General features: G+C 58.0%; 4 protein-coding genes across 6 annotated transcripts; 2 read left to right on the top strand and 2 right to left on the bottom strand.

Moving 5' to 3' along the window:
• On the bottom strand, window positions 1–10,624 carry XAB2 (XPA binding protein 2). The gene is made up of 19 exons (XM_037046926.1): window positions 10,546–10,624; window positions 8,031–8,179; window positions 7,620–7,743; window positions 7,206–7,403; window positions 6,395–6,529; window positions 6,149–6,313; window positions 3,925–4,069; window positions 3,369–3,520; window positions 3,164–3,283; window positions 2,949–3,080; window positions 2,725–2,856; window positions 2,511–2,624; window positions 1,591–1,753; window positions 1,325–1,515; window positions 1,026–1,148; window positions 767–938; window positions 445–574; window positions 219–328; window positions 1–116 (listed from the first exon to the last, which is right to left on the bottom strand). The coding sequence occupies exons 1-19, from the start codon at window positions 10,594–10,596 to the stop codon at window positions 55–57; spliced, it is 2,568 nt and encodes an 855-aa protein (XP_036902821.1). The 5' UTR covers window positions 10,597–10,624; the 3' UTR covers window positions 1–54.
• Window positions 10,625–10,765: 141 nt separating this feature from the next.
• PET100 (PET100 cytochrome c oxidase chaperone) lies at window positions 10,766–12,214 on the top strand. Its single transcript, XM_037046925.1, has 4 exons — window positions 10,766–10,897; window positions 11,528–11,614; window positions 11,745–11,774; window positions 12,073–12,214. Exons 1-4 carry the CDS (start codon window positions 10,871–10,873, stop codon window positions 12,169–12,171), a joined length of 243 nt encoding a protein of 80 aa, XP_036902820.1. The 5' UTR covers window positions 10,766–10,870; the 3' UTR covers window positions 12,172–12,214.
• On the bottom strand, window positions 12,201–14,189 carry PCP2 (Purkinje cell protein 2). The gene is made up of 4 exons (XM_037046924.1): window positions 14,097–14,189; window positions 13,437–13,551; window positions 13,016–13,140; window positions 12,201–12,384 (listed from the first exon to the last, which is right to left on the bottom strand). Exons 1-4 carry the CDS (start codon window positions 14,142–14,144, stop codon window positions 12,265–12,267), a joined length of 408 nt encoding a protein of 135 aa, XP_036902819.1. The 5' UTR covers window positions 14,145–14,189; the 3' UTR covers window positions 12,201–12,264.
• A 3,594-nt stretch (window positions 14,190–17,783) lies between these two features.
• Window positions 17,784–25,495, top strand: STXBP2 (syntaxin binding protein 2). Of its 3 annotated transcripts, none has more exons than XM_037046920.1 (19): window positions 17,784–17,878; window positions 19,150–19,199; window positions 19,447–19,528; window positions 19,854–19,930; window positions 20,088–20,166; window positions 20,256–20,359; window positions 20,627–20,775; window positions 20,961–21,045; window positions 21,130–21,260; window positions 21,349–21,456; window positions 21,777–21,834; window positions 21,953–22,018; window positions 22,109–22,189; window positions 22,392–22,530; window positions 22,955–23,064; window positions 23,848–23,943; window positions 24,703–24,788; window positions 24,890–25,047; window positions 25,342–25,495. In XM_037046920.1, the coding sequence occupies exons 1-19, from the start codon at window positions 17,842–17,844 to the stop codon at window positions 25,425–25,427; spliced, it is 1,782 nt and encodes a 593-aa protein (XP_036902815.1). In that variant the 5' UTR covers window positions 17,784–17,841; the 3' UTR covers window positions 25,428–25,495. The 3 variants fall into 3 exon arrangements, with proteins under 3 accessions (XP_036902815.1, XP_036902818.1, XP_036902816.1); XM_037046921.1 differs by having other exon boundaries at window positions 17,829–17,882; XM_037046923.1 differs by lacking the exon at window positions 19,150–19,199 and having other exon boundaries at window positions 17,803–17,878.
• Window positions 25,496–26,327: the final 832 nt, after the last annotated feature.

Here is a 26,327-nt window from a genome sequence, read left to right as displayed (position 1 = left end):
TACAATCACAGGCTTCATTGCAGGGTGGGGGTGGTGTGGGGATGGGGTGAGGGTTCAGTCTTCCTTCAGACTCCCAAACACAGCTGCTGGCACGCTCTGCTGCTCCAGCCGCACCTCTGGGGACAGGGGGTGACATGGTCACTTCACAGCTCTCCCAAAAGGGCTCCTGCCCTTGGTCCCCCCCACCCCCAAACCCAGCTGGGCAGTCTGCCCCTCACCGTTGGGCTCCAGGTCCATCTCGTCATCGTCCTCGTCCTCGCCCAGTTCAATCTCCTCCGGGTTGGCTTGCTGGGCCAGCTCGGCCAGCTCCTCCCGGGACGCGTCGCTCCTGGGGTGGGTGGGGCCGCAGTGTTCAGCTAGGCCTGGACCCCTCTCCAGCCTCCCCAGTGACCTCTGTCCCAAGGAGGAACCAGCTTGCTCCCACTGCCAGCCCCTCGTCCTCACCTCACAAACAGGATCTTGTTCTGAGCCCGTGTGGGCTGGTCATGCTCGGCCTCAGCTCTCAGTTGCTCGGCCCGCTGCTCGAGCAGCTTCATGTCATCCATGCCGCTCTGCCCTGGGGCCAGGTCGGACACTGGTGGGGAAGTGGCGGGTCACACAAAGTGGATGCACCCTCTCCACACTCACAACAGATACCGGATAACCCCCACCTGTCCTCAAGGCCCCAGCCCTCAAGATGTCCCAGGCTCAGGCAGGACCCATGGGTGGGGGACCATGCTGCTCCAGGGTGGACTTGGCCCGGACAGGGGTGGCTGCAGCCACTCACCAGTGCCCGCGGCGCTGCCCGACACCTTGAGCATCTGGGAGGCCATGAAGTTGACTTGCGTGTTGTACGTGGCCTGCACGCTGCGGCGGATGCGCAGCATCTCCCGGATGGTGTCCTCGTTGCCGTGCCGCACCTCGAAGTCCTTCCACGTCTGCCAGAAGGCGCCAGTCGTCTGTGGGGGGAAGGGCGCCAGGGTAGATGCTGACCTGCTCAACCACAGCCTCCCCACACCGGCCTACCTGCCCTGGCCCATGCCTACCCGGGGGTCGCAGATCTGGGAGCAGAAGCTGTAGATGGCCCGGGCGCGGTCAATCTCCCCCAGCTTGCACTCCATGTCTGCGAACCGCAGGCACATCTCCCGGGCGTGCTCGTCTGAAAGCACCTGGGCGAGGGATGGGGGGCTGCCACAGGGGGTCCTCACATGCCAGCTGGTCCCCATGCTTCCAGAATGTACCCTGCCAGCCCCTGGGCACAGGCTCACTCAGACCTGCAGCCTGCAGGACCCCTCCCACCTCCTAAAAGACCTGCAGGCCCCACTCCACCCCCTGCAGCAGGCACCTCGATGGCCTTCTGGTAGATGCCGCGGGTGTGGGTGACGCCGTAGATCTCCGCGGCCCGCTTGATGTAGATGTTGAACATGTCGTACTGCTGGGCAGGTTCCACAGCCTGGGTGGCGCGCTCGTACACGGCCATAGCATGCCGGGCCAGGCCCCACTCCTCCTCCAGCTGTGCGTACAGCAGGTACAGGGCTGTGGTGGGACACGGGGGTCAGAGGGTTGTGGCCCAGCCCTCTGCCCTCCCCACAGCTGCCTGGCCCCACTTACTCTTGGCATATCTTGGTGGGCAGCCGTCTAGCGCCTGCTCAAAGAGGTCCCGCGCCCGCTCCAGCTTGCGGCCCCCATAGCGGGCGATGAACTTGGTCAGGTAGGTGCTCCAGATGTCGGACACGTTGGGCCACTTGAACAGCGAGATGCCTCGCTCGTATGCCTGTGGAGGGGGATCACATGTGAGCCTGCCAGGTGAGCCCCCTGTGCCATCCTCCAGGATGTTGCCCATACGTCCTCTGGCTCAGTGAGGGGCCTCCTTCCTGTCCACCTGCCTATGGCCACGGCTTGGCCAGGTGGGCCTGTGTGCTGCTTGTCTCCCCCCCAAGGCCCACAGGAGCTCAGGGCCTGTCCTCCAGGCAGGGCCAGCATGTGTGCACATGCACAACCTCCCCATCTGCACACACACAGGGTCCATGTGCAAAATGTCCCATGTACCACTGACTTGTCACCTGGCAGCCTACACACCTACACCAACACCTCTGCTGCCTCTTACACAAACATAGGACTCGGTACCTGGGGTGGGCTGACCTGTCTCCCCTGAAGTTCGTGACAAAGCCCTAACCCCAGCATCTTAGAATGAGACTATATTTGGAGATACAGTATTTACATAAGTAACCAGGTTAAAATAAGGTCGCTACGGCAGACCCTACTCTAACACGATGGGTGTCCTTGTGAGCAGAGACCTGGATACGTGGGGAGACATCAGAAACAAGCACAGACACAGGCGAACAGCTGAGGACGAGGCCAAAGAGAGAGGCCTCAGGAGGAACCAGCCCTGCTGATGCCTGGACCTCAGGCCTCCAGGTCCACGAGGCAGTGCACCACTGCTGGGTGAGCCCACGGTCCTTTGTCACCACCGCCTGGGCAGGCTGACACCGTGCCCAAAGCACTAGGGTGGGGACAACTGGCCTCCTCACCTTGAAGCTCTCCTCAAAGTACTTGTGCTCCTCCAGGAACATGGCATAGTTAATGACGATCTGGGGCGTGGCGATGCGCAGGTCCAGAATGCGGTCATACACGGCCTTGGTGGACTGTAGGGTGAGGGCAGGGGCAGGTCACAGCGCATCCCGGGCTGGGCTGAGGTGGCAGCCCCTCCCCTTTCCCAGGACCCACTGCGTCCTGGCAGCTCACCTGGAAGGTGCCAAGGCTCTCCTCCAGGTCGGCAAGCATGGACCACACCTTCAGGGACTTGTACACGCGGTTCTGCACGGGCTCCGAGCCATCAAAGTATTCAGCCCGGCGGGCAGGCAGCGCTGTAGCCTTCTGCAGAAACACACCCGAGGCGGGGCTAGGAAGGTGTGTCCCAGACCCAGCCCACAGCAGTAGCCCCAACCAACAACCCTAGTGGTAAGTACCCGCAGCAGCCGCAAGGCCTGGTCATAATTCTCGTGCCGGAGCTCCAGCTCACCACACTCACACCACACACTGGCCAGGTCGTCCACCTGCTTGAAGCTCACCCTGGTGGCCTTCTCCAGGATGACGCGGGCCTATGGGAGGTCAGAGGCCAGGCTGAGACCCTGCCTTCCCACCCGTACCTGGGTCCTCAGGATGAGGGTGCATCTGCACTCACGTCATCCAGCTGCCCATTGTCCTCGTAGAACTTGGCGAATGCTACCCACAGTGTGTGGGGCTTGCCCGTGGCCTTGAAGGGGTCCACCGTCTGCACGGCCTCCGTGTATGTGTTGATGATCTGTGCCAGGGGTGGGAATTGGCTGTTCAGCTGGGGCCTGGCAGGCGAGGGTGGGGCGGGCTCCAAGGGGCAGGGCATCACGCACCTCCCGGGGGCGGCCCTGGTGCAGGGCCACACGTTTGTGCCACTCGTGCACGTGGTGTGGGTTCTGGCGCAGCAGGACGCTGTTGAGCAGCAGGGGCCGCCGGCTGATGAGCTGCTCGAAGCGGGCCAGTCGCAGCTCCAGGTTCACATCGTCTGGAGTCCGTGGGGGTCAAGGGGAGGGCCAGGACGTTGGGGGTCCTCAGTGCACAGCCCCTCCCACCTCCCATCCCTGGACCATGTGCTCTGGCTTTCCAGATCCACCCCGCCGTCCACCCTGCACTCCCTCTTACTGGCCTGGGCCTAAGCTGCCCCAGAGCCAGCCTAACCCAACTCACCTCCAGCCCCCAACATTCCCCCTGGCCCTCCTTCCCTGCTAACCGCTGCCATCCCCCCAGACTGTGTCTAGCCGGAGCCCGAGATGTATGCTCAGTCAGGACTACTCGGCAAGAGCCCCCTACACTGTCCACCCAGCCTCCCTCCCTGCTGGCCAGACAGACCCAAGGCACACTGTTCCATGGCCATGGCCATGCAGGCCTACCCTAGCACCAACCGCTCACCATCCTCCTCCCGCCCCAGCTCAGAAGCGGTCTCCATCTGAGCTGCAATCATGCTCTCCTCAAACTGGGCATAGCTGTCGAACACCTGGGTGAAGTCCCGCACGGTCATCACGGTCCGGATGGCCTCCTCGTACACGTCCCGAGCCTGCAGGTTGCGGGAGGGGCAAAGTGCTGGTAGGGAAGAGACACGTGTCTCTCCCAAATGCACACAGAAAACCCAGCAGCACAGCCCTGGGCACAGGTCCCACGTCCGGGCCCCGCAGGGCCTTCCCTGGGGCCCACTTGGTGCCATCAGGCTCTGGGCAGCCCCATTCGGCAGAGCCTGCCTGGAGCCCTTCCCCACCTGGCTGGGGAACGGGGGACCTGGGCTGTTCCTTGGTAACCTGAGTTCTACACCTTCATTTTTTCTTTTTTCCTTACTTTAGTTCCTCCTTATCTCACAGCTAACATGCGAGGCCAAGCACTCACTTAATAGTTATTATTTCTCTAGGCCTCTTCCTGGAGAGATAACTCAATGTTGGGCACCGTCTTTGGACCCACTTCACAGGCCACAACACACAACCAACCACACACACAGTCAGGGGTGCCCACTGCCAGGTGGCGCAGCCCCAGGGGAGACACCTGGTCTGGAAGAATACTTCTGCCTCAGGCAGGTACTGCAACTAATAAACACGTGATGGAAACTTATCACACACCCCAGAGAAGATGGCTGGAGCTATCGGCAAAGCAACAGTCAGCCAGGAAAATCCTCTAAGTTCCCTTGCATGAACTGTATTAGACAACAGAACTTCACTTCCCTGTATCCTAACTGAGCAAGACACAGTTTGCTCTGTTGTTAATACCTCCTGTTGGAAAAAACACCTCTGGTAAAACAGATAGAAGCAGATAAAACCGGAGTACGAGGCAAATGATTAAACACAGTGAACTCCTCATGGTTCTCCAATATCTTGGGTGACTTCCCACGGGTATCACTTCCTTGTTCAGATCTAGTCTTCAATTTGAAGACTTAAGACTTTAATTATAGGAATTCTTGCTGTTAGAAGCTCTGTTTTGCAGAGCTCAGTGTTTTAAAGACACTGACCACACTCTGATAATGGTCGCTCAACATTCTGAAATGACCACTGAGGCCTGTGAGACTTCCTGAGAGATCAGCCTCGGGAAAGCAGGAAAGCTGTCTGCCTGTGGAGGAGCACGACGGTGGAGCCTTCCTTGGTCCTGACACCCCGCTGCTCCACAGTGCGACCTCAGGCTCCCAGAAAACCCCTGTCCCACCTTCACGGGACGGGGCACACCAGCAAGGAGCCTGCCCAGTGACTGGGGGCTGACACACTGAAAATGAGCCTGCCCGACCTGCAGGCCCAAAGAAGCCTTTAATAACTGATCAGCGCTGCTTTCCAGGAACTGATCAGCAATGCTTTCAAGGGAAGACCTCGGTTAAAAGGGGGGGAATGTCAAAAGGAAAACAAATGCAGCCACTATAAAATGACGTGGGGGCTGCCACCCCACAGGGACTGCCAGCCATGCCTTACTCCTCTGGAAGGTCAAAGGGGGCAGAATGGCCTGCACGCTGGGCCTAAAGCAACGTGCTTCCTAGAACACTGCCTGCAAGGACAGGAGAGCAGGTGCGACGACCGCCAGACTAGATAGAAATTCAAGATGTTCTTTGGAGCTGGCGTGACTGTGCTGGCCAGTCCACACCTGTGGATATTCTCCCTTCTACTGACACAGTTGCCCCTCTTCTTTGCACATGAAGGCCCTGCACCTTCACACCCAGGCTTTAGGTGCTTAGGCTTTTGCCTGAGTCAGCACTTTTAGGATGGCTGTGCTTTTGGGCCTCAAACAGATGCTCACTGCCCCTCACTCCGGCCTTTTATCTTCAGGTTAACAACACAAACACCTTGGGAGTGATCCTCAAGTCAGGCACTTGCTCAGCACCTGAGCTCGGCACCTGCTCCACAAGTGAGGGTAGAACTGTTACTTTCAATTTTTCACATGAAGACACCTAGGCTTAGAGGGTCCAGGGCCTCATAGCCATGGAGAACCAAGGTCTGGCTGACCCCAGGTGGGCATTCAGCTGGCCCTCAGCGAGGTAAATGTGTGTGTAAGCCACACGTGTGTACACGCTGGCATGTCTGCTAGTGTTTCCTGCTCCCAAATGTGCACATACTTCCTGGGCACCACGCCCAGGGGGAGGCCCTACCCTGTACCCAGTGTGCCCGCACACCTTCTCGAAGTGACCACTGCGGATGTAGTAGTCGGCCAGAGAGCACCAGAGCTTGCCCAGCTGGTCAGTGAAGCGGGTGAGGCCCCCCCGGATGATGGCGTCCACGTTCAGCGACTGCACCTTGTCCGGGTTCTGAGAGATGAGGTCACAGAGCTCGTGCCACAGCTATAGGCCCGGGAAAAAATTTTAGCCTTGGGTCATGAGGGGGTGGGCCCTTCAGTGGCCCCCATCTCCCCAGAGGCCCACCTGGTAGTTGGACTTGCCAGCCTTGGACACGAAGCGCTCATCATTCACCACGGTGGCCAGGCGCTGCGCGGCCTCATCCAGCCGGTCGCTGGACTTGAGGTACTCGATGTACTCCTCTGCACTCTCAGGGCTCAGCTTGGCACCGGCCCCCATGCCACAGTCAGTGGGGCCGCGGGGCCACACCACTGTGCCCACCCCCACCTAAGTGGTTCTCGGCCATCTGTCTGCCTATTGCCACCGTCCCAGCCCAGCCCCACCTGACCAGCCTAGACCCCACTGGTCCAGTCGCAGCCACGTGGGCATCCTTGGCCCCAGCAGTCCAGCCTCAGCCCTTGCTGGCCTGCTTAGACACCAGTGGCCACCTGCACGGGGCAGGCCCTGACGTCATCACAGGACCCCTCCCCACACAGCACCGCACTGAGGGCTTCACAATGGATGTCCAAAGGACAAGTCTGAGAAAAGCATGGGACAACCCTGTTTACACCTTGACTCTCTGCCCTGCGTGGTATACATTCCTGGGGCTGTGCTTCCCCCACAGCGGCAGTTGTTTTCTGGACACGAAAATGACACGGTCAGATCATGTGCATTTGTCTACCCACGTGCAGGCAGGGACTGTCTCGGTCACAGTGCCCCAAACCATTTAAAGAATAAACAAACAAACTGCAACCAAAAGTCTGCCTGTCTCAAGAAGCCTTTTCCCCATACCCCTTCTGCTCGGTGACACCTTGCATGGGGCCAGTGCCCCAGTGAGCCAGTGGGGAACTCCTGACCCAGGGAGCGGCCCACCCACCTCAGCCCCACCAGGGCTCACCTTGAGGAAGCGCCGGTAGCCTCGCACGGCTGTCTCAGGCAGTGGGTGTGAGCGCAGGAAGCGCAGGTACAGAGGCCAAATGCGAGAGTGCTGAGTGATGGGCAGCGCCCGGAGGGCACGGTCAAAAGTGCGGCGGGTATGAGTGACGCGGCCCTGGTCCATCAGGAACTGGCAATAGTCCAGCCACAGACGCGGCATCTGCAGGCACAAGGAGAGGCGAGGTCTGCGCTGCCGGCGCCCAGCACAGCAGGGAGACACCATGTGTCCTATGGCCAAGCCAGTGTTGGCGGGACCCAGAACCCCATCCCCCAGGACTGAGTCAGCTCGACCACAAGTGCACAGAGGCCACAGGACTCCGACTCCTCTGCTGCACCCACTGCCCCACTTGGCCCAGGCCAGCTGCCCACAACCCACCTTGTGCATGAACACAAAGGCCCTCTCGTGGCAGTTGTTGACGTCTTCATAGGCAGGGTCGGTGACACAGCGATGCTTCACCTGTGCCCGGCGCGCCTTCAGATAGCGGTACCAGAGCTTGTAGCTGGGGCCAGGGGGGAGGGGGCAGACATGGATGGGTCAGCTCTGTGGACCCCAGAACCCTCCCCCCTTCCCTAAGAGGTAACTGGGAGAAGGGGTCTGGGAGGGGTGACAAGCATCAGCAATGGTGGCATGGACCAGGATGTCAGGGAGGCTGTGCTGACCCTTCAGAGGATGCACACTCAGTGACAGAACACACAGCAACCCCCCGGGACCTGCTGGGTAGGTCTGTTATGACTGGACAGGTGGTGCTGGGGCTGGTGCACAAAGGGCAACTAAGGCAGTCCCCACCTGCAGGGCAGCAGCTTTAGGGCTCGCTCGTACAGCTGATTAAGCCTGGGCTTCGGGGCCCCCTGTTTGAACTCGATGTAGCGGAGCCAGCACTTGACGGAGAACTGGTTCCGCATAATTTCCTCCTCGTACGGGAGGTCTTCTTCATCCTGCCGGACAGGTGATGGGGAGAAGGATGCCTGCCCTCAGACCCTGAGCACAGTGCCCCCCGCTCCAAACTCCCAGCCCTTACCCAGATGCCAGTGTCCACCTCACCCGGCCCCCAGAAGCCCACATAACAGGACCCTTGTCCAGACCAGGCCCTCAGAATTCTCCCGCCACAATTGGACCTATATCAGCAGAGTCTGTAGTCCCAGGGCTCTGGGCCACCACCAGCCCTCTGCCTGGGTCAGCAGGCCTGGCTCCTCACAGAACGCCTTTGCCCAGACACTAGGCCTTTGGCACCGGAGGTCCCACTAGCCAGTCTAGTAGACTGTGCCCAGAACTTGGAAGCCAGACTTTTATCTCCGAAGACCACGTATGAACCAGAAACAAAGCCTTTGGCCCTGGACACCAAGGGATAGAGTGAAGAAACAAAGTGAAAGAATCACACGGTAGGTGGCAAAACACGCCTCAGGAAGTTCAGGAACCCTGAAGTCCCAGCAAACGTCTCTTCCGACCACCACATCGTGAAACTGGAAGTCAACCCCGGAAAGGACGCGGGATGCACACAGATGCACCACTTCCTCCCACCACGTACAAAAATAACCTCAAAATGGATCACCCCTCAATGGAAGACATGAAACCATAAGACTCCTAGGGGGAAACATAGGCAATAAACTCTCAGATATCAGTCTTAACAGTACCCTTTTGGCTATATCTCCTCAGGTAAGAGCAGCGACAAGAAAAATAAATGGGACGACTTCAAACTAAAGAGTTTCTGCAGAGCCAAGAGAACCACCAACGGGATAGAAATACAGCCTAGTGGCCCTGGCCAGGGGCTCTGCTGGTGGAGCATCTTCTTGTCTACCAAGACAGAGGCTGCGTGTTTGGTCCCCAATAGGGGCACATACCTAGGTTGCAAGCCCTGTCTCCAGTGGGGGTGTGTACAGGAGGCAACTGATCGTTTCTCTCTCACATAACATCAAAGTCTCTCTTTCTCTCTCTCCCCCTTCCTCTCTCTCTAAAATCAATAAACATCTTCAGGTACAGATTTAAAAGTTTTAAAACAAATTTTTAAAAAGATAACCTACTGCCCTGGCTGGTGTGGTTCAGTGGATGGAGCACTGGCCTGCAAACCAAAGGGTTGGCGGTTTAATTCCCAGTCAGGGTATGTGCCTGGGGTGCAGGCCAGGTCCCCAGTGGGGTGCACATGAGAGGCAACCACATATGGTTGTTTCTCTCCTCTTTCTCCCTCCCTACCCCTCTGTCTAAAATCAAGAAATAAAATCTTTAAAAAAAAAGATAACCTACTGAATGGGAGAAGGTATTTGCAAACGATACACCCAATAATGCCTTAATATCTACTATATATGAAGAATTCACACAAAACCTGAACAATCCAATTAAAAATGTGCAGAGAACCTGAATAGACATTCCTTCAAAGAGGACATACAGATGGCCAACAGACGTGAAAAGATGCCCGACATCAATAACCCTCAGGGAAATTAAATCAAAACCACAGTGAGGTATCACCTCACACCTGTCAGAATGATTGTCATCAAAAGGTCAACAAACAAGTGCTGGTGAGGATGTGGAGGAAAGAAAACCCCCAGACACCCTTGGTGGGACTGTGAAGTGGTACAGCCAGTATGGAAAATGGTGTGGCGGTTCCTCGGAAAATTAAAAATAGAACTGCCTTATGACTGCCTCTGGGTATTTATCTGAATACAAAAACACAAGTTTGAACACATATATGCACCTGTCTGTTCGCTGCAGCATTATTTACAATAGCCACGACATAGAAACAACCTAGGCATCAATCCTAGGTGACTGGATAAAGAAGACGTGGTACGTGTATATACAGCTGAATATTATTCAGCAATAAAAGAGAATGAAATCTTGACATTTGACACAATATGGACGGACCCAGAGGGTATCTTGCTAAGTGAATAAATCAGAGAAAGAAATATAAATAGTGAATGGTCTCAGTTATGCATGGGATTTGAAATAACAACATATATGTAAGAATAAAACAGATACTGACCCCTAGGTAGAAAGAACAAGCTATTGGATACCAAAGAGCCGGGGAGTGGTCAGGGAATGCTTTAAAAACTAAAAAGACAATATGACTTAAGGAAGAAAAAAAAACAACAAACAACCAGCTCTACAGGGACCTCGAGTTATCTGAGTAGGTGCTTTAAAATTTCTTACTGTTTGTCCCTCCTGAAACCCGACAGGGTATTTCAAAGAGTTTACTACTCTATGATCAGAAATTTGGGCTTGGATCCCCGGAGAGAGGTCAGACCTCGACCCCCTGAGGCATCCAAGCTCTGTGTCCCCACCTAGGCCATTCCCCGCCCCACAATGGACTCACAAAGACCAGATCCGGCCGCTCCTGCCGCGAAAGTCGCGCCATGACCACCATCTTCCTTGCTCTCCACCTACGGCAAAGTCGCGTTGTAATGACAGTTCCTCCTAAAGGCCCGCCCCCCTGGGCCAGACTCACTTCATATTGGCTGACCACGTCCTGAGCGTGTAGGCCCCACCTATCCTTGGCCAGCGGAGATGATGTCACCCAGGGCTCCTCGGCCAATGAGCTTGAGCTTCAGTGGTCGAGGCCGGGGCTTCCCAGTGAGCTGCTGTCATTTTGGAGGGTTGGCTTTGGGGCAGAAGCGGCTGTGTAGCCTGGGAGAAGCGAGATGGGGGTGAAGTTGGAGGTGTTTCGGGTCAGTGGGCACCCGAGCTGGTGGGCAGGGGCATGTTCCCCAATCTGAGGAGGAGGCTCTGTGTAGGGAGAAAGGTCCTGAGATTTGAGAAGGCCCTTTAGGGTTGGACGCCCCGAGGAGGGGGCGCCGGGGGAGGGGGGCCCTGATAGGGCTGGTGTGAGGAAGGGCCTCTGAGATGGGTACTTTGAGGAAAGGCTCTAAGAAGGAAGGCTCCAGACTCTGGGGTGGGGCGGGGATGCTGTTGACCTTAGGAAGGGTGTGTGTGTGTGTCACGGGTAGGGGACTCCTAGCCTAGGAGTCGACTAGGGGAGTCGACTCCGAAGAAAGGGGTTTTGAGTGCCCCCTGGATCTGACTTCGGGGCGGCGGCAGTGAGATCTCAGATGCCTGTGATTGTGTGGGAGCTCTCGTCCTCCTGGGCCAGGGTGTGTGTGCATGAGTGTGTGTCGTTTGAGAGAGAGTCCCCCAGACCTGGAGGGAGCTCCAGAAACAAGGTCTTTTGGATTATGAGTATCGGACTCCTTTAATCCCGGGCTTCTTGGGGGGCCCTGTGGAGGTGCTCCTGGGCTGTGCAGGAGCACCCTCTGCTCCAGGCTCTGAGCAGTCTCTGCTTGTCCCCTCCCTCCTCCTAGATGACGCTCTACCTCACCTTCCCCGTGGCTATGTTCTGGATTGCCAATCAGGCTGAGTGGTTTGAGGACGCCGTCATACAGCGAAAGGTGGGCTCGAGGAGAGTTTTCATGGGTTCACTGCAGAGGGTTGGGGGAGAGCACGGGGCAGTGATGCCTGCCTTCCTTGAGCTGACCTGCCTAGGTGACTCCTGGCTCATCTGTGACTTTATCCCTACAGAGGGAGCTGTGGCCACCTGAGGGGGACCAGGTAAGTAACCTACTCTTTCTCCCACCAGAGGGACTGAGGGGCCTGGGTCCCTGTGACTATGATGGGTTTGGATGAAAATACTACCCTCAGTCATGAGCAGGGAACTGAGGATGAAGGCACACGTGGTCCTCGTGGTCCTCCCCCCAAATGATCAAGCTGATCCCACCTGAACCCTGCTTGCACAGGGCTTCCAGTGGAGACACTAAACTCTGAAGCTTTGGCCAGGGGGAGTAGGAGGCAGGGCGGTGGGAGAGGGGTCCAGGTCCTGAGGTATGTCCCACTCCTTCCCCACCACCAGCGCCAACGGCTAGAGGAGTTCAAAGAGAGGCTACGGAAGCAGCGGGAGGAGAAGCTCCTTCGTGCCGCTCAGGAGAGCTCAAAACCCTCGAGTGCCTGAGTGCCACCCGTGAAACAACATACACTCAGTTCTTTGTTTCCCATGGAAGTGTTTTATTGTCTGCTTTCAGGGGGCACAAGAGGGCCCCATCCTTCAGGGGGCTTGTGTCTGGGGCTGGGGGCTGCTGTTCCGGCGGAAGCTGAGAGCAGATGGGTCCTGAGGGGTGAGGAGAGGTTGGGGGCTGAGGGTCCCAGCTCGTTTCTGTACTCCGTCCTGTGGATGAAGAGGGGTCAGCCAGAGGGAGGAACCAAGGGCAGTGCTGGACCGCAGTGACACAAATGTGGGAAGGAGGGTGCAGGTGGGAACTGTGGCTCCCATCTCCCACCATCTGCCCCCACCCCACCCCCAAGCTTCTACATACCTGAGTTCTCAACACTATGGTGGTATTTGAATGTGAGGTGGGGGTCTTGGGGGTCCCACTGGGGTTTTGATCAGAACCCAAGCTGTGTTTGATTACATGGGACGCAGACATATGTGAGCGTATGAGCTCACATGCCCACCTCCCTAGGTTTGTCTTCCCAAGAGGGCGTTCATTCTCTCAACTCTTCCTTAAATCCTGGGTCCTAGGGGTGGGAGCCAGGACTTCCAGCCATGGCTCTGACATCAATGTGCCCTCTGCATGACCTGGGGGGCCTTCTCAGCCTTGTCTGGGCTTTCATTCTCCTGTCTGAGTTGGGTATTGGATTGGATGGAGCCTTGTGACTGGGAGGAACACAGGGCAAGCACTCCTATCAGGCACTCATCCATCTCCAGGAGGCACATGAGGTACAGAGGTGGGGGTGGGAGGCAGGGCCGGGGGCTCAGCATGGCTGGTGTCCCTCAGCTCCAGCAGCGCATCACCTACCTTGGGGCCCACAGGCTGGAAGCCAGGTAGGTTGCTGACTGTCACACGCTGGTCATCCATGCGGTGACCCTGGGTGCTGGCCAGCATGTCCATAAGACTGTCCATCTCCGGCACCGGACCACTCTCTGCGTGGTGCAGAAGCAGGTGGGGATGGACATACACGCAGATTCCAGGGAACACTGCCCAGCTGGAGCCCCCAGCCAACCCCTTCCCCTGCTAACGTTCTCCAGGAAGCTGGCTCATCTCTTCCCTCCGTCCTTTGCCCCTAGACCCAGTAGCGTCTGTGTTGCCAGCTGTCTCTCACTCTCAGACTCTTGCCTACAGGCCCCCTCAGATGGTCACTTGTCCCGTACCCCTATGCCCTGCCCCATTTATGCACCCAGAAAACACACCCACCCTACACGCCCCACTGTCCACTCACCACTCTTGGAGGGGGTGCCAGGACCTGCCTGCAGCGGGCAGCGCTGCTCCTCCATTCGGTCACCCTGCACGTGGCTCAGCAGGTTGAAGAAGCCCTCCTGGTCTGGGGAGCCTGCCTGGGAGAGAGACACACCTGGTCCAGTGGGCCCTTCAGTTGGGGGCCCCCTCACCAGCTCCCACCTGGACCCTGGAGTCTTTCCTGCCCTCCTCCTTGACTCTCACCATGGTCCCTGTCGATGTGCTGCTCTGCAGAAATGCTGCGAATGAGACACGAGTCTCCTTACCAACCGGAGCCCCCAGAACCCAGCCAGTGGTGCTGCTGCACGTGGTGCTGCCTCAAGGGAGAGGCTGCTAGCAGCCTGTTGTCCTAGATTGGGGCCTGACTACAGGGTGCCAATCAGGGAGACATCCCAGGGGCTGCCCCCAGATGCCAGCATCCCCCCAGCTCACCAGGACTATCACCGAGAGCACTGACCTCTGCCCTGGGGCCAGGCGGGGCTGGGCACTCAGACCCTCATGCCCACCAGCACTTCCTTAGGGCGCAAACTGGGTCAGGGGTCCCAGGAGACCCAATTGCTAATGAGGTGCCCTACAAACTAGTTAGTCTTGTCATTCATTGCTCTTGAGGAGTTGGGGGCATGTGGGGGTGGGATCTGCCTACCTTGACGCAGGGAGCTGAGCCCCCGTGCACCCTCTCTTCCTGGTCCATCTTTGCAACTGCTTCCTGAGCCGGACCCACTTCTCTGCTCACCTCTGGCCCAGGCCTGTGCCAGAGAAGGCTTTTTAAAAGACAGACCTGGGGACAGTGGATACACAGCCCTAAATCCCCTGCTCATACCGCATCTGCTCCCACCTAAGCTTAAGCTCCATAAAGATGATCCAGATAATCGTTTTTGCTGCAAAATGCTGGGGCTGCTGTGGGGGCAGGAAGCGGGGTGGCCTGGGTTGGGACCTTGCTGACCCAGCAGGACTCACCATGCCCCCGGGACTCTCAGATGGGGCATAGTGACAAGCCAGTGTCCCCACAGTGGAATGGGGTCTGTCTGCGCCCCACTGAGAAAAGACAAGCCAACCGGGCAGCTCGGAGGGGCCTGCAGCCCAGACACAGGAAGCAGTGCAGGTGTCTTGCCTGGCCAACTGGAGGGCAGTTGGACCTGAAGACCCCTGAGGCACCACCAGCAGTCTGGCTCCATCTCCGTTGCTTGGCAAGCTCTACCCCTCCTCACTGTGCCTGGGTCCGGTTGTTTCCCATAGGCCCCAAAGCAAGTCCCAGGATCTCCTGCCTCCCCAACACCAATGCCAAGTTCAGCTGTCTCTGAGTTGCACCCCCAGCCCTGCCTGAGCGCAGGAGGCTACATTCCTGGAAAGGGAGGCAGTAGGAGAGCCCCGCTGCTCCCCCAACCCCCGCACCCCTGCAACTATGGCTTCCCTTCGTGTTCTGGGAGTGGATGTCACTGAAGGGTCCCACTTGCACCCCATCCCCATCTCCTCCCCAAGATGCCTTTTTGGAAACTAGTTAAAGTCTCTTCCTGGAATAAATGGGCCACACTGTCACCACCCCTGCCAGAATGCAAAGCTTGGTCCCCCTTCCCAGGCAGCCCTTCCCTCTCCGTGGCCCCAAGTCCTTCATGCCAATGGGATGTCCTACTCTACCACAGATGTATTAGTTTCCTGGGGCTGCCTTAATGTGTCACAAACAGGGCATCTGAGGACAGACATTTATTGTCACGCGGTTTTGGAGGCCGGATGTCTGAAAGCGTGCCAGCCAGGCTGTGCTCCTGAGACATGCAGGGTGCTCCTTGCCACTCCCGGCGCCTGATGGTTTGCTGGTAGACCCTGGTGTGCCTTGGCCTGTAGCTACAGCACTTCAGTCTCAGTCTCTGTCACCACATGGCCTTCCTCATGTGTCCTTATCTTCACATGGCTCCACACGGCTGTCATAAGACATGTACACCAATCATATTGCATTAGGGACCCACCTTCCTGCGCTATGGCCTCCCCTAACCTCATCTGCAACGACTCTGACCCAATTTCCAAATAAGGTCACATTCTGAGGTCCTGGGGGTCAGGATTCCCACTTACTTTATTTGGGCAGGGGGTGGACAGGAGCCCATTCAGCCCATAGCAGCTGAAAAGTGTGTTCACCGAGTATATATGGGGTGGCAGGAGACAGGCTGTGGGCTAGAGGTGACCTCAGCTTCCTCGTGGTCTCCCAGCCCCCACCTTGGCACCCGCGGTTTATTCTCCCCCACCCTGGGAGCTGCAGGGATCCCCTCCTTTCCCTGCTCAGAATTCTCCCTTTGTCTTCATCCTTTGGAGAAAATTCAAACAACTTGGGGACAATGGGAATGGTCTGGAATGGACTGATGATAGACACACAACTCTGAATACGCTAAAAGCTATTGAATTGTACACTCTCAGTGTGTAAATTGTAGTAGTATTCTAATTATATCTCAATAAAGCTGTTAAAGAAAAGGGAGGAAGCCTGGCTGGTGTAGCTCAGTGGATTGAGCATGGGCCTGTGAACCACACGATTGAGGTTCAATTCCCAGTCAGGGCACATGCCTGGGTTGCAGGCCAGTTCTCAGCAGGGGACTCATGAGAGGCAACCATACACTGATGTTTCTCTCCTTCCCTTCCCCTCTAAAGATAAATAAATAAAATATTTTAAAAAAAGAAAAGGAAGGAAAAAGACAGGGAGGGAGGGAAAGAAGGAGAGAGGAAGAAAAGAATGAAAAACAAGGAAGGAAAGAGAAAGAGACAAAAGAATGAAGAGGGAAGGGAGGGAAAGGAAAGGAAAAGAAAAAGAAAGAAGGGTGAACCAGACGATCGCGGTTCGATTCCCAGTCAGGGCACATGCCTGGGTTGCAGGTCGGTTCCTTGCAGACCAACTACCAGCAGGGGATGCACAAGAGGCAACCATACATTGATGTTTCTCTCCCTCTCTCCTCCCCCTCTAAAGATAAATAAATAAATAAATAAATAAATAAATAAATCTTAAAAAAAAATAGAACCCAAACCCCTGTCCAGGGTGGCCAACCCTCCTGCTCTGCCCACGGTAGCAGGGCCCTGCGCCCCAGGAACCTCTCAGTCCTGGGCAGGCTGGGTTGGGTTGGTCCTGCCTTGTCCCACAGAAGCCTGGCCTCTGCAGTTGCCCTGGTCTCACCTCTTGTCCAGTCTCCCTTACCCCCACCCTGGGCTTTCCTCTGCCTGGATTACTAGCATGGCTGCTGTTTGGTGTCACTCTCCATTATGTCTGAAGGCCACCCCCTCAGAGAGGGGTACCACCCCCAATAAAGCACTCCTGACATGGCACTTACTACCATATTACTATTTCTTGTAGGACAGAAATGATTATTTTCTGTTCCCTTCCCTCCTAAACTCAGCTGTAAGTCGCACATGGCAGAACTTCTGTTGTCGGTCCCATCTTGTCCCATGTAAATGGCAAAGGTCCTGGTGTACGGTCAACTCTTCACTAGTTACTAAATGAAAGAACCACTTCAGGACTCTGCCTTCACACACCCGCATCACACTTTGAATCTGAGACCTCATTCTCATGGGTGCTGCTGGACTGTGCCCTGTCTGAGATGGGGTGTCAGCCTTTTGCAGGCACACCGCAGGAGCAAGCCCCAAGGTTTCGAGTCGAGTGTAAATTGAGGTGTGTGTGAGTGTCCCAGGGGTCGAGCATGCCATTCCATCTACGTGTGTTCAGACTACAAATGTGATTGTTGCCTGTGCATGTGTGCATGCCACCAGTGAGCACAAGGCCGCGAGGAGCATTTCTCCTGGGACAAACTCTTGATTCGAATCCGAGTGAGCCTACTCACCAGGCAGCCTTGGACACAGGTCCAGTGAGCCGGGCGTCACTGCTACACTATGCTCCCTCTCAGGGTCTCTGGGAGGACGAAGCACACAGCAGGTGCTGGCTTCTCTCCACCCTCCCTCCAGGCCAACTCCTGAGTTTACCAAATGTTGCAGAACTTGCTGCTGCTGCCGCTGCTAAACACTGGGGCATAGAAGGTAAGTGGGTCACGGGTTGGTAACCCCGCTGCCCCGTGTGGGCACACAGCACCCCTCCGCGGAGAAGGTCCTGGACATGCCCAGGGAAGACGAAGGGGTTATTACTGCCCCGCAGTTCCACTTTCTCGCTGCCCACAAGCAGGGAACGCGCGTTTGAGCTCGCATTTGTGTGTCGTCGAGGTGGGCCCCTCCAGAAACTCGGTGCCGGTCTGTTCGGGCAAATCCCCTCCTCCACTCTGCCAGAGCCCCAGGTTCCGAGAACCTGGTGGGGCCAGGTGTGCAGGGGCGGGGCCAGGTCCGGCGGGGCGGGGCCCACGTGGGTGACGCTCTGGGCCACGCCCCCACCTTAGACAGACCCGGAAGCCGCGGCTGCGCCGTTGAGGAAGATGGCGCCCTCGGGGCTGAAGGCGGTAGTGGGGGAAAGTGAGTGACTCACGGGGCCGGGCCTCTTGCGTCCCCTGGGGGTCGGGGGCCAGGGCGCACGGAGTCCGGGACCCCGGCGGCGGAGAGTTGGGGTGGGGCTGGGCGTCTAGCACCGGACCCTCGAGGGGGCGGGCAGGAAGTTGGTTCCAGCCTGCCGTCCAGGCTCTCCCCTGCGGGAGCCGAACGAATTGGGAGGTTGGAAAGCGGCGACCCAAAGGGTGGCGTGGGCAGGTGTCGGGGCCCGGATTCCTGAGCCCCCTAGGGCGGGCGGAGGAAGGCACAGCTGGACGCCCGATTCCCGGACCTTTGAGCCCCGCGAAGTCCGGGGGGCTGGATTCTTGGGGCCCAATGCTGCGGACTGGGGCTGGGCTGGGTGCTCTGATCGGTGCACCCCAGATGTGTCAACGCGCAGGGGGTGTGTCCAGACCCCTGTTCAGGCCCAGGGTGGGGGACGCCTCCCTTTTCGAAGCCCATGAAACGTGAGGAGGACCCAGGCGTTCAGGCCGGGTGGGCCGGACTCTTGGGGGAGGGGTGGAGATCGCCTCCCCCCAACCACCAGAGGTTCCGGCCTCAGCCGCTCCTTCCGCCCTGGCGGTCCTGATAACCACGATGACACTCTGGCAAGGCGGGGCCATCCCTTCCCTTCTGTCCCCTCAACTAGGCAGGGCAGAGCGTGGCTCACACCCCCTGCACCCTAACAAGAAAAGGAACCTATCACCGAGTGGTTAACCTGCAGTGGTTAACCTGCCACTGATTCCATTTTACAGATGAGGAAACTGAGGCTGGAGGTTGGGTGACGGAAAACAGCCTCAGCCAGGCACACTTCAAAGCAGGGATCCAGGGGGTCCTGCACTGTAGTTCAGTGGAAACTGATGGAGGGGGAGTGGAGGCTCTGGCCAAAACCTCCACTCCAGGAGAACTCGAGGCAGTCTGTGGGGAAGCCAAGGGTCCAGCTCTGGAGGCAGGAAGACCTGACTTTCCAATTATTGTTTATTTAAAGTGTTATCTATTTGAAGTGTATTTAGCAGCTACTCATGTACCAGGCTCTAGGCCACTTGGGCCCTCAGGCTGCTCAGTTTAGTTACCTGCCCTCTTTGAATCTCAGTTTCCCTGTCTATAAGTTGGAGGTGACACCAATAGCTATGTCACAGAATGGGGGGCATGGTGGTGGTAAACAATAGTTAAAATGGAAGTCCAGCCTGGGATTCAGAAGGTTTTGGGGTGTGGTGGGGCCAGAGAACCCAGTGTCCTGAGCCCATCCTCCCCTGCAGAAATTCTGAGTGGAGTCATTCGAAGCGTCAAGAAGGATGGGGAGTGGAAGGTAGGAGTGAGGCAGAATGCTCTGTCCAGACCCAGGTGGGGGTCCCTGAATGTGGGACCACATCCCAAACTCCCTGAGGAAGCTGGACGGGTCTGGGATGGGATGGGGTGGGGTCCTGGGTCCCCCCATTCAGCCAGCTCTTGAAGCTGATACTCCTGCAACCACTCCAGCGCCACCTCTGGTGGGGCTTCGGTCTCTCCTGCTTACTTGTCTGTCCGTTGGTCCATCTGTCCATCCATCTGGACAGGTGCTCATCGTGGACCACCCAAGCATGCGCATTTTGTCATCCTGCTGCAAGATGTCAGACATCCTGGAAGAGGGCATCACCAGTGAGTGAATACCCCCACCTGGTGCTTCCCAGATGGGACCCGACTGTGGAAATGCAGGATGGGCAGAGCCCCCTCCCCCACAGGACTTGTGATTGTGGCCCCTGAGGGGTCAGTCTCCCCAGCTGTGCAACCCCTGTGTGTGGGACACTGTGTAGAACTGAGGGTGAGCTCAGTGTGGGGTCTCCAGAACGCATAGCTTTCTGTGGGAGGCCCCTGGGGTGCAAATTGCAACTCCAAATGTGCAGAACACTGCTAACATCTGACACTCACTATATGCACCAGTCCCAGTGCCTCCTTTATGTGTCCCTTCCTCTGTTCCTCCTAGTTGTTGAGGACATCAACAAGCGGCGAGAACCCATCCCCAGCCTGGAGGCCATTTATTTGTTGAGCCCCACGGAGAAGGTGCCTATGTGAGCGAGTGTGTGTGAGCATGCATGGGTGCATGCCTCTGCATGTCTGCACATGCATGGGGGCACTGGTGGCAGCTGGGGGCTGGGGCAGAGGGCGAATGGGTCAGGGGGTGCAGGGCCAGGCCTGGAGTGTGATCTGCATTCCCCAGTCAGTGCAGGCCCTGATCGCAGACTTCCGTGGGACCCCGACCTTCACCTATAAAGCAGCACACGTCTTCTTCACAGACAGTAAGTGAGGGTAACCTGAGGAGAGCATAGGGTTTGGGTCTGGGGGTGTCGTGGTGGTTCTGGCCTAATGTCCCCTCTTGTCCATGCAGCCTGCCCTGAGCCTCTGTTCGGTGAGCTGGGCCGCTCCCGTCTGGCAAAGGTGGTGAAGACACTGAAAGAAATCCACCTTGCTTTCCTCCCCTATGAGGCCCAGGTACAGCCCAGCCTCGTCCTGGGCAGGGCTTGGAGTCCATGACCAGATGACTCAGCTTCCCTCAGAAACAGCCCCTGAGACACGTAAAAGGGACAGCGAGTCAGAAAGGAAAGGAGACAGTGTGGAACAAATGAGGTTACCATGGGACACCTGGAACTGGGTCTCACTGAGCAACTCGGGGCAGCCTAGAGCAGCCTCAGTCATCTTGCCCAAGGTGGAGGGGCTAGGGTGTTTCTCCGCCCACCCCCAGGCCTTGTGTCCTTGCAGGTGTTCTCCCTAGATGCCCCTCACAGCACCTACAACCTCTACTGCCCCTTTCGGGCCAGCGAGCGGACACGGCAGCTTGAGGCGCTGGCCCAGCAGATCGCCACACTTTGTGCCACACTGCAGGAGTACCCAGCCATCCGCTACCACAAGTGGGGCCTCCCTCTGATGCCGGCCCGCCACCTTGACCCCATCCTGCATCCCACCTTTTACCTCTTCTTTAATCCTGCCCTAGTCCTTACCCTGCTGTCCCTCACCCTATCCTTGACCCCAGTCTGTGCTTGGCCCTCCCCCACCCCATGCTGCAGGGCCCCACATCTGCCCATCCCATCCCCAGGGGCCCGGAGGACACAGCCCAGCTGGCTCATGCAGTCCTGGCCAAGCTGAATGCCTTCAAGGCAGACACTCCCAGTCTGGGCGAGGTGAGGGGGCATGCTGGGGAGGTGGGATGGCCAGGAGGATCTGGGTTAACACCCTAATCCCTGCCCAACCCCCACCACCCCCAGGGCCCTGAGAAAACACGCTCACAGCTGCTGATCATGGACCGGGCATCTGACCTTGTGTCCCCACTGCTACACGAGCTCACATTCCAGGCCATGGCCTACGACCTGCTGGACATTGAGCAGGACACATACAGGTAGGTGGACCCGGCAAGCCCTTCCCCCTTACCACCGACTGACCTGGGCCCTGTCCTCAGGTAGCACTCCGTGTCTCTCACCCCGCAGGTACGAGACGGCAGGGCTGAGCGAGGCCTGTGAGAAGGCTGTTCTGCTGGACGAGGACGACGACCTGTGGATGGAGCTGCGGCACATGCACATCGCGGATGTGTCCAAGTGTGTGCTCAGGACAGGGGGATACTGGGGTGTGGGCCTTCTGCAGGTGGTCTCCGGCTGGATTCTCCCCACCCACATTGCCACCCCTCCCCGCTGGGGGCTTGGTCCGGGCCTTCCACCTTCCATTAGTGTGCTCTCTCCACAAGCCACGCCCCTCAGCCAACTCCCCAGGGCATCCCCAGTGTGGGCTTGCACGTGTGTCCTGCAGGGACATGTGTCCCTGGCTCCTGTGCCTCTCAGCCGTGCGACCCCCATGCTGCCCTCAAACTACCGTCTTGGTATCAGCCCCCAACCTCACCCGTGCCCACCCTCATGGCCAGGAAGGTCACAGAGCTTCTGAAGACATTCTGTGAGAGCAAGAGACTGACCACTGACAAGGTAGGGCCAGCCTGCATTGGGGTGGGCAACCTGAGCAGAATGCCTCCACCAGAGTAGGGAGGGGTCTCAGTCTGGATCCCAACCCTGGGGTGGGAACCTCCCCTCTCCCTGTGCCTAGGCCAACATCAAAGACCTGTCCCACATCCTGAAAAAGATGCCGCAATACCAGAAGGAGCTGAACAAGGTGAGCAGGGGCCAGGAACCTGCTCCCCGCCGTCCTGCCTCCCCAGACTCAGTCTCGGCCCTCCCTGACCACCACCCACCCACCCTACAGTACTCCACACACCTGCACTTGGCCGACGACTGCATGAAGCGCTTTAAGGGCTCCGTGGAGAAGCTGTGCGGTGTGGAGCAGGTGGGTGCGGCTCTGGGTGGGCACCATGGGGTGTGGTGTGGCAGAGCGAGGGGCAGGGCTTGTGGTGGGCAGGGTGGAACCTGCAGAAACCTGGTATCAGGATGAAGGGAGCCCCAGAGGCCTTAGCGAGGACCCTGGGGGTGCTCCTGCCATGCCCATCCCCACCAGTGGCTGCCAGGACAGCTGCCCTCCAACCCCATAGGACTTGGCCATGGGCACCGACGCAGAGGGTGAGAAGATAAAGGACGCCATGAAGCTGATCGTGCCGGTGCTGCTGGATGCCGCGGTGCCCCCCTACGACAAGATCCGAGTCTTGTTGCTCTACATTCTTCTTCGGAACGGTGTGGGGGGCGGGGCGGCCTTGGGAGACCCTGACTCACTTGGGCCTCCAGGGGGCCTGGGATTCCCTCAACCCCGCACTTCCCCTGTTCTTGAGATTCCGCACTGGTCAGGCATGCCAGACTCAGATTCCCCTTTAGATCCTGGGACGTCCCCTCCGTTGACCTGGGGAACCTCTCGTTGATGTGAGAGCTCCGTTAACAGGGAGAGCTCCCCAAATCTATGACTTCTCCGAACTTGGCCCCCCCGACTGATTCTACAGGAGTTCGGTCTGTCCCTTCTGGACTCCATGCCCACCCAGAACTTTGACATCAGGACCCCCCCTCATACCACCCCATAGAGGTCTCCTGTCCCCGTCCTGTGCCCCTGCCCTCCCAGAGCCCACTCCCCAGGAGAATCCCACCCATGTGAGCATCCCCCCATCAGGTGTGAGTGAGGAGAACCTGGCCAAGCTGATCCAGCATGCCAATGTGCAGGCCCACAGCAGCCTGATCCGGAATCTGGAGCAGCTGGGGGCCACTGTCATCAGCCCTGGGGTATGCTGGGGCCAAAGCCTGAGGGCGGGGCATCGAGTCAGGGCCTGGGCCCTGGGGTGGAGGGCACATCACAGGGTTGGGGTCCACAGGGCATGATGTGCTTTGGGGGGATAGAATGCTGTGCAGTGATTGGCCTGGGGACCAGGGCGCACCAGGGCTGTCCCAAACTTTGGGCCACATGATAAGCAGGGGGCCGAGGTGGAGTCAGAGCCTGGTGGTGGTGCAGCGTGGGTCTGCAGTCTGAGTCCGGTGGCGGGGGCATCAGGGGGAGTGGAACGGCAGCGTTGCCAGTGTTGGGTGACAACACAGGAGACCCTGGGCTCCTGGACATCTCAGAGGGCTGCTGTGCCCCCAGCACACACACTGCAGTGTCCTCTGCCAGCCTTCCCTCCCTGCCCCCCAGCTTTGGCCCTGCCCACCTCCCTTGTGGGGTCTCCTCTGCTGGGCTCCGGCCCTGGGTGGAGCCTCTGGTGCCTCCCATCTCCTAGTCCCCTCTCTCCATCTCCCACCTCTCCCCTCCCCCGTTTCTCTCTGTCCTCCTCTCTCCCCATTTTTCTTTTTTTGTCTTCCTCTTTCTCTGCCATCTCTCTTTGTCTCGCTGCCTGTTTCTTCCTCCCTCTCTCTATCTTTCATTCTCTCTTCTCTGTCTCTCTGTAGTTCTCTGTCCCATTTCCCCCATGTTTTTCTGCAACACACCCCCAAACAATAGGGGCCTCTAGCCCTGTGTACGACCTGCCTCCTTCTCTTCAATACCCCCACTGGCCTGCTGCATTCCACCTGTAGGGCCCTGGGACCTCCAGCCGGCTGGAGCGGAGGGAGCGCTTGGAGCCCACCTATCAGCTGTCCCGCTGGACCCCTGTCATCAAGGACGTGATGGAGGTACCATGGGCAGGAGTGGGCTCCAGGAGGGTAGGCCTGGGGACCAACCTTTCATGCTCCGCCAAGTCCTGCCCTGATCTGGGCATCAGCCCAGCTCCCTTCATGCTCTCAGTGCTTCAGGGCTTAATGGGAAATCCCTCACTACAGGTGTTCCCCAGCACCCAGTCTATTCTGCCGGGGGTGCCCCAAACCCACACCCAAGGAATTGGGGCAGCAGCAGGGTCCCTCATGGGGTGTCTCACTTTTTTCTCCATCCACCTATCCCCTCCTCTGTCCCTCTCCATCTTTCAGGTCTCTCCCCCTGTCCCTGGGAAAGCCCTCTTTTCCCCCCTTTGCCTTACCACTGTCAGCCCCTGCCCATCCCAGGCACCAAAAGCAGCAGAAGCAAAGAGGACCAGGTGGGGGGTTGCCCAGCTGCCTGGCTACCTGCCTGCCACCCCATGGAGTCCTGGTACTTCCACACACTTGCGGGCCTGGTGACTGTGGCTCCTCCATCCCATGGGCCCTGGATGTCTGGATACCTGGGTCCCTGAGTGGCTAGGGTCCTGAACTTTTGGGTACCAGGGGGCTGAGAGTCCACCCTGCCAAGTCCTCAATTGGCTGAGGGTCCCGACTCCTGAGTCTCTTAGGGGATGCAGGTGCAGATGGTGGCTCCTGTCTGCTCGGATCTTGGCTCCTGAGACTCCCAGTGAGGGGGTTCCAGAGCCTGGGCCCTGTCACCTGGAGCTTCCCTCCCAAGCCTCCCTGTCTGGCCCCCAGGATGCTGTAGAGGACCGGCTGGACCGCAAGCTGTGGCCCTTTGTGTCTGACCCTGCCCCCATGCAGAGCTCCCAGGCTGCAGTCAGGTGAAGGCCCTACTGGTGCCCAGAGCTGTTAGATGAGGGGTGTGGGGGGTCTCCTGTCCAGACTGACCTGTGTCCCCCACACCCTGCTTCCACCTGCACAGTGCCCGCTTCGGCCACTGGCACAAGAACAAGGCTGGGGTGGAGACACGGGCGGGGCCACGGCTCATCGTCTACATTGTGGGTGGTGTGGCCATGTCCGAGATGAGGGCCGCCTACGAGGTGACCAGGGCCACGGATGGCAAGTGGGAGGTGCTCATTGGTGAGTAGTCAGAACTGGGGTCCCTGGGCAGGGGCGGGACTCTCAGGGGCTGGGGCTTGACTCCTAGGCGCTTTCAAAGGGTGAGCCTGACAGCCTGGGGCCTCTCAGGGCTGGTGTCTGGGATGAGGGGGATGGCTGGATACCTGGGTTTCCCGGGGAAGGGGTTGCCTGGGGGCCTGGGGCCTGTGTTTCTGCAGAGTGTTTGCAGTCAAGGCCTGGCCTCCCAGGACTCTGGCTAGGGGGTTTCGGGGGCCGAGCTGTGACCCACCATCTTACCCCTCCCCTCTTGCCCAGGCTCCTCACATATCCTCACTCCAACCCGTTTCCTCGACGACCTCAAGACACTGGATCAGAAGTTAGAGGACATTTCTTTGCCTTGACCCTCCACACCCACCCTGACCTGCTCCCATCTCTTTCCAGAAAAATAAACGCCTCTTTTCAGTCTAGAGCCAGGGCCCACCTCGCTTCTTTCCCAGCAGCTGTCCCAGGCAGCCTCTCACAGTCCCATCCCCTGACCTGGGCCCCGGGCCTGTTGCACCGTGATGTCCTGCCTGAGGAGGTCTGAAGCCCATGTGGAGATTAAGGATGTGGCTCTGGTGAGAATGTTGGCTCAGACTGACTAGCTGTTAGTTAGGTCTCGGCCACCTTGCTGGGTCCCCTTCCAAAAATGGGCCCAGAAAGGCCGCTGCTTCATGGAGGAAATGAGACAGTGGCCGTAAGCTGACAGTGACAGCTGCTGTCCTGCATTGTCACCAGAGTTACCTTAGTGGCTCCAATGGTATTGTTAGTAGCATCATTGACAAACAGAATGGACCCTATGTGTTCCCTCCTGAGCGGCCAGGAACAGTCCCGTGGCCACGAAGGCCGGGGGCATTTCCAGCTCCTGAGGTCAGATCCTCTGCTTGAGGACCAGCACACAGCAAGTCATGCCAGATTCCTACCCTGGCAGGTCAGAGCTCCCCCTGCTCGCCCTCTTCCTCACCCCCGGGCTGTTCCGGGGGCTCTGCTGTCGGACTTCTCAGAGCCTCTGGCAGGGGCATTAGTTTCCCAGGGCCGCCGTTGCAAAGTGCCGCGTCCTAGCTGACGGAAGGCTGGAAGTCCAATACCAAGTGGCTGGTAGACTGCTGTCTCCTCCCTGTGCGTTCACTGGACTCCCTTCTGTGCAAGTCTGCATCCTGATCTCTTAAAAGGATACCAGCCACATTGGATTAGGGCCCACCTAATGGCCTCATGTTAATTTAAGTGTCTTTTCAAAGGCCTTTTCTTTCAACAGTCACATT

Source organism: Sturnira hondurensis, unplaced genomic scaffold, assembly GCF_014824575.4.
Source record: "Sturnira hondurensis isolate 20B ecotype Veracruz unplaced genomic scaffold, ASM1482457v3 Scaffold0005329, whole genome shotgun sequence".
Lineage (NCBI taxonomy): Eukaryota > Metazoa > Chordata > Mammalia > Chiroptera > Phyllostomidae > Sturnira > Sturnira hondurensis.
The sequence above is the reverse complement of the archived record's forward strand: the minus strand, read 5'-3'. Positions and strand labels throughout refer to the sequence as shown.

Bases quoted from the DNA above. Each gene is read 5' to 3' on its own strand.
- XAB2 (XM_037046926.1), bottom strand. From the start codon at position 10,596: ATGGTGGTCATGGCGCGACTTTCGCGGCAGGAGCGGCCGGATCTGGTC. The intron at 7,404-7,619 runs GTGGGTTGTGGG...TTGTGCCTGCAG, and splicing joins CCTTTGTGTTCATGCACAAG to ATGCCGCGTCTGTGGCTGGA. The intron at 3,284-3,368 runs GTGCGTGATGCC...CCCCTGGCACAG, and splicing joins ACCAGGGCCGCCCCCGGGAG to ATCATCAACACATACACGGA.
- PET100 (XM_037046925.1), top strand. From the start codon at position 10,871: ATGGGGGTGAAGTTGGAGGTGTTTCGG. The intron at 10,898-11,527 runs GTCAGTGGGCAC...CCCTCCTCCTAG, and splicing joins TGAAGTTGGAGGTGTTTCGG to ATGACGCTCTACCTCACCTT. The intron at 11,775-12,072 runs GTAAGTAACCTA...CCCCACCACCAG, and splicing joins GGCCACCTGAGGGGGACCAG to CGCCAACGGCTAGAGGAGTT.
- PCP2 (XM_037046924.1), bottom strand. From the start codon at position 14,144: ATGGACCAGGAAGAGAGGGTGCACGGGGGCTCAGCTCCCTGCGTCAAG. The intron at 13,552-14,096 runs GTAGGCAGATCC...TCTCTCTCCCAG, and splicing joins GCTCAGCTCCCTGCGTCAAG to GCAGGCTCCCCAGACCAGGA. The intron at 13,141-13,436 runs GTGAGTGGACAG...TGCACCACGCAG, and splicing joins TGGCACCCCCTCCAAGAGTG to AGAGTGGTCCGGTGCCGGAG.
- STXBP2 (XM_037046920.1), top strand. From the start codon at position 17,842: ATGGCGCCCTCGGGGCTGAAGGCGGTAGTGGGGGAAA. The intron at 21,046-21,129 runs GTGAGGGGGCAT...CACCACCCCCAG, and splicing joins ACACTCCCAGTCTGGGCGAG to GGCCCTGAGAAAACACGCTC. The intron at 22,019-22,108 runs GTGAGCAGGGGC...CCCACCCTACAG, and splicing joins ACCAGAAGGAGCTGAACAAG to TACTCCACACACCTGCACTT.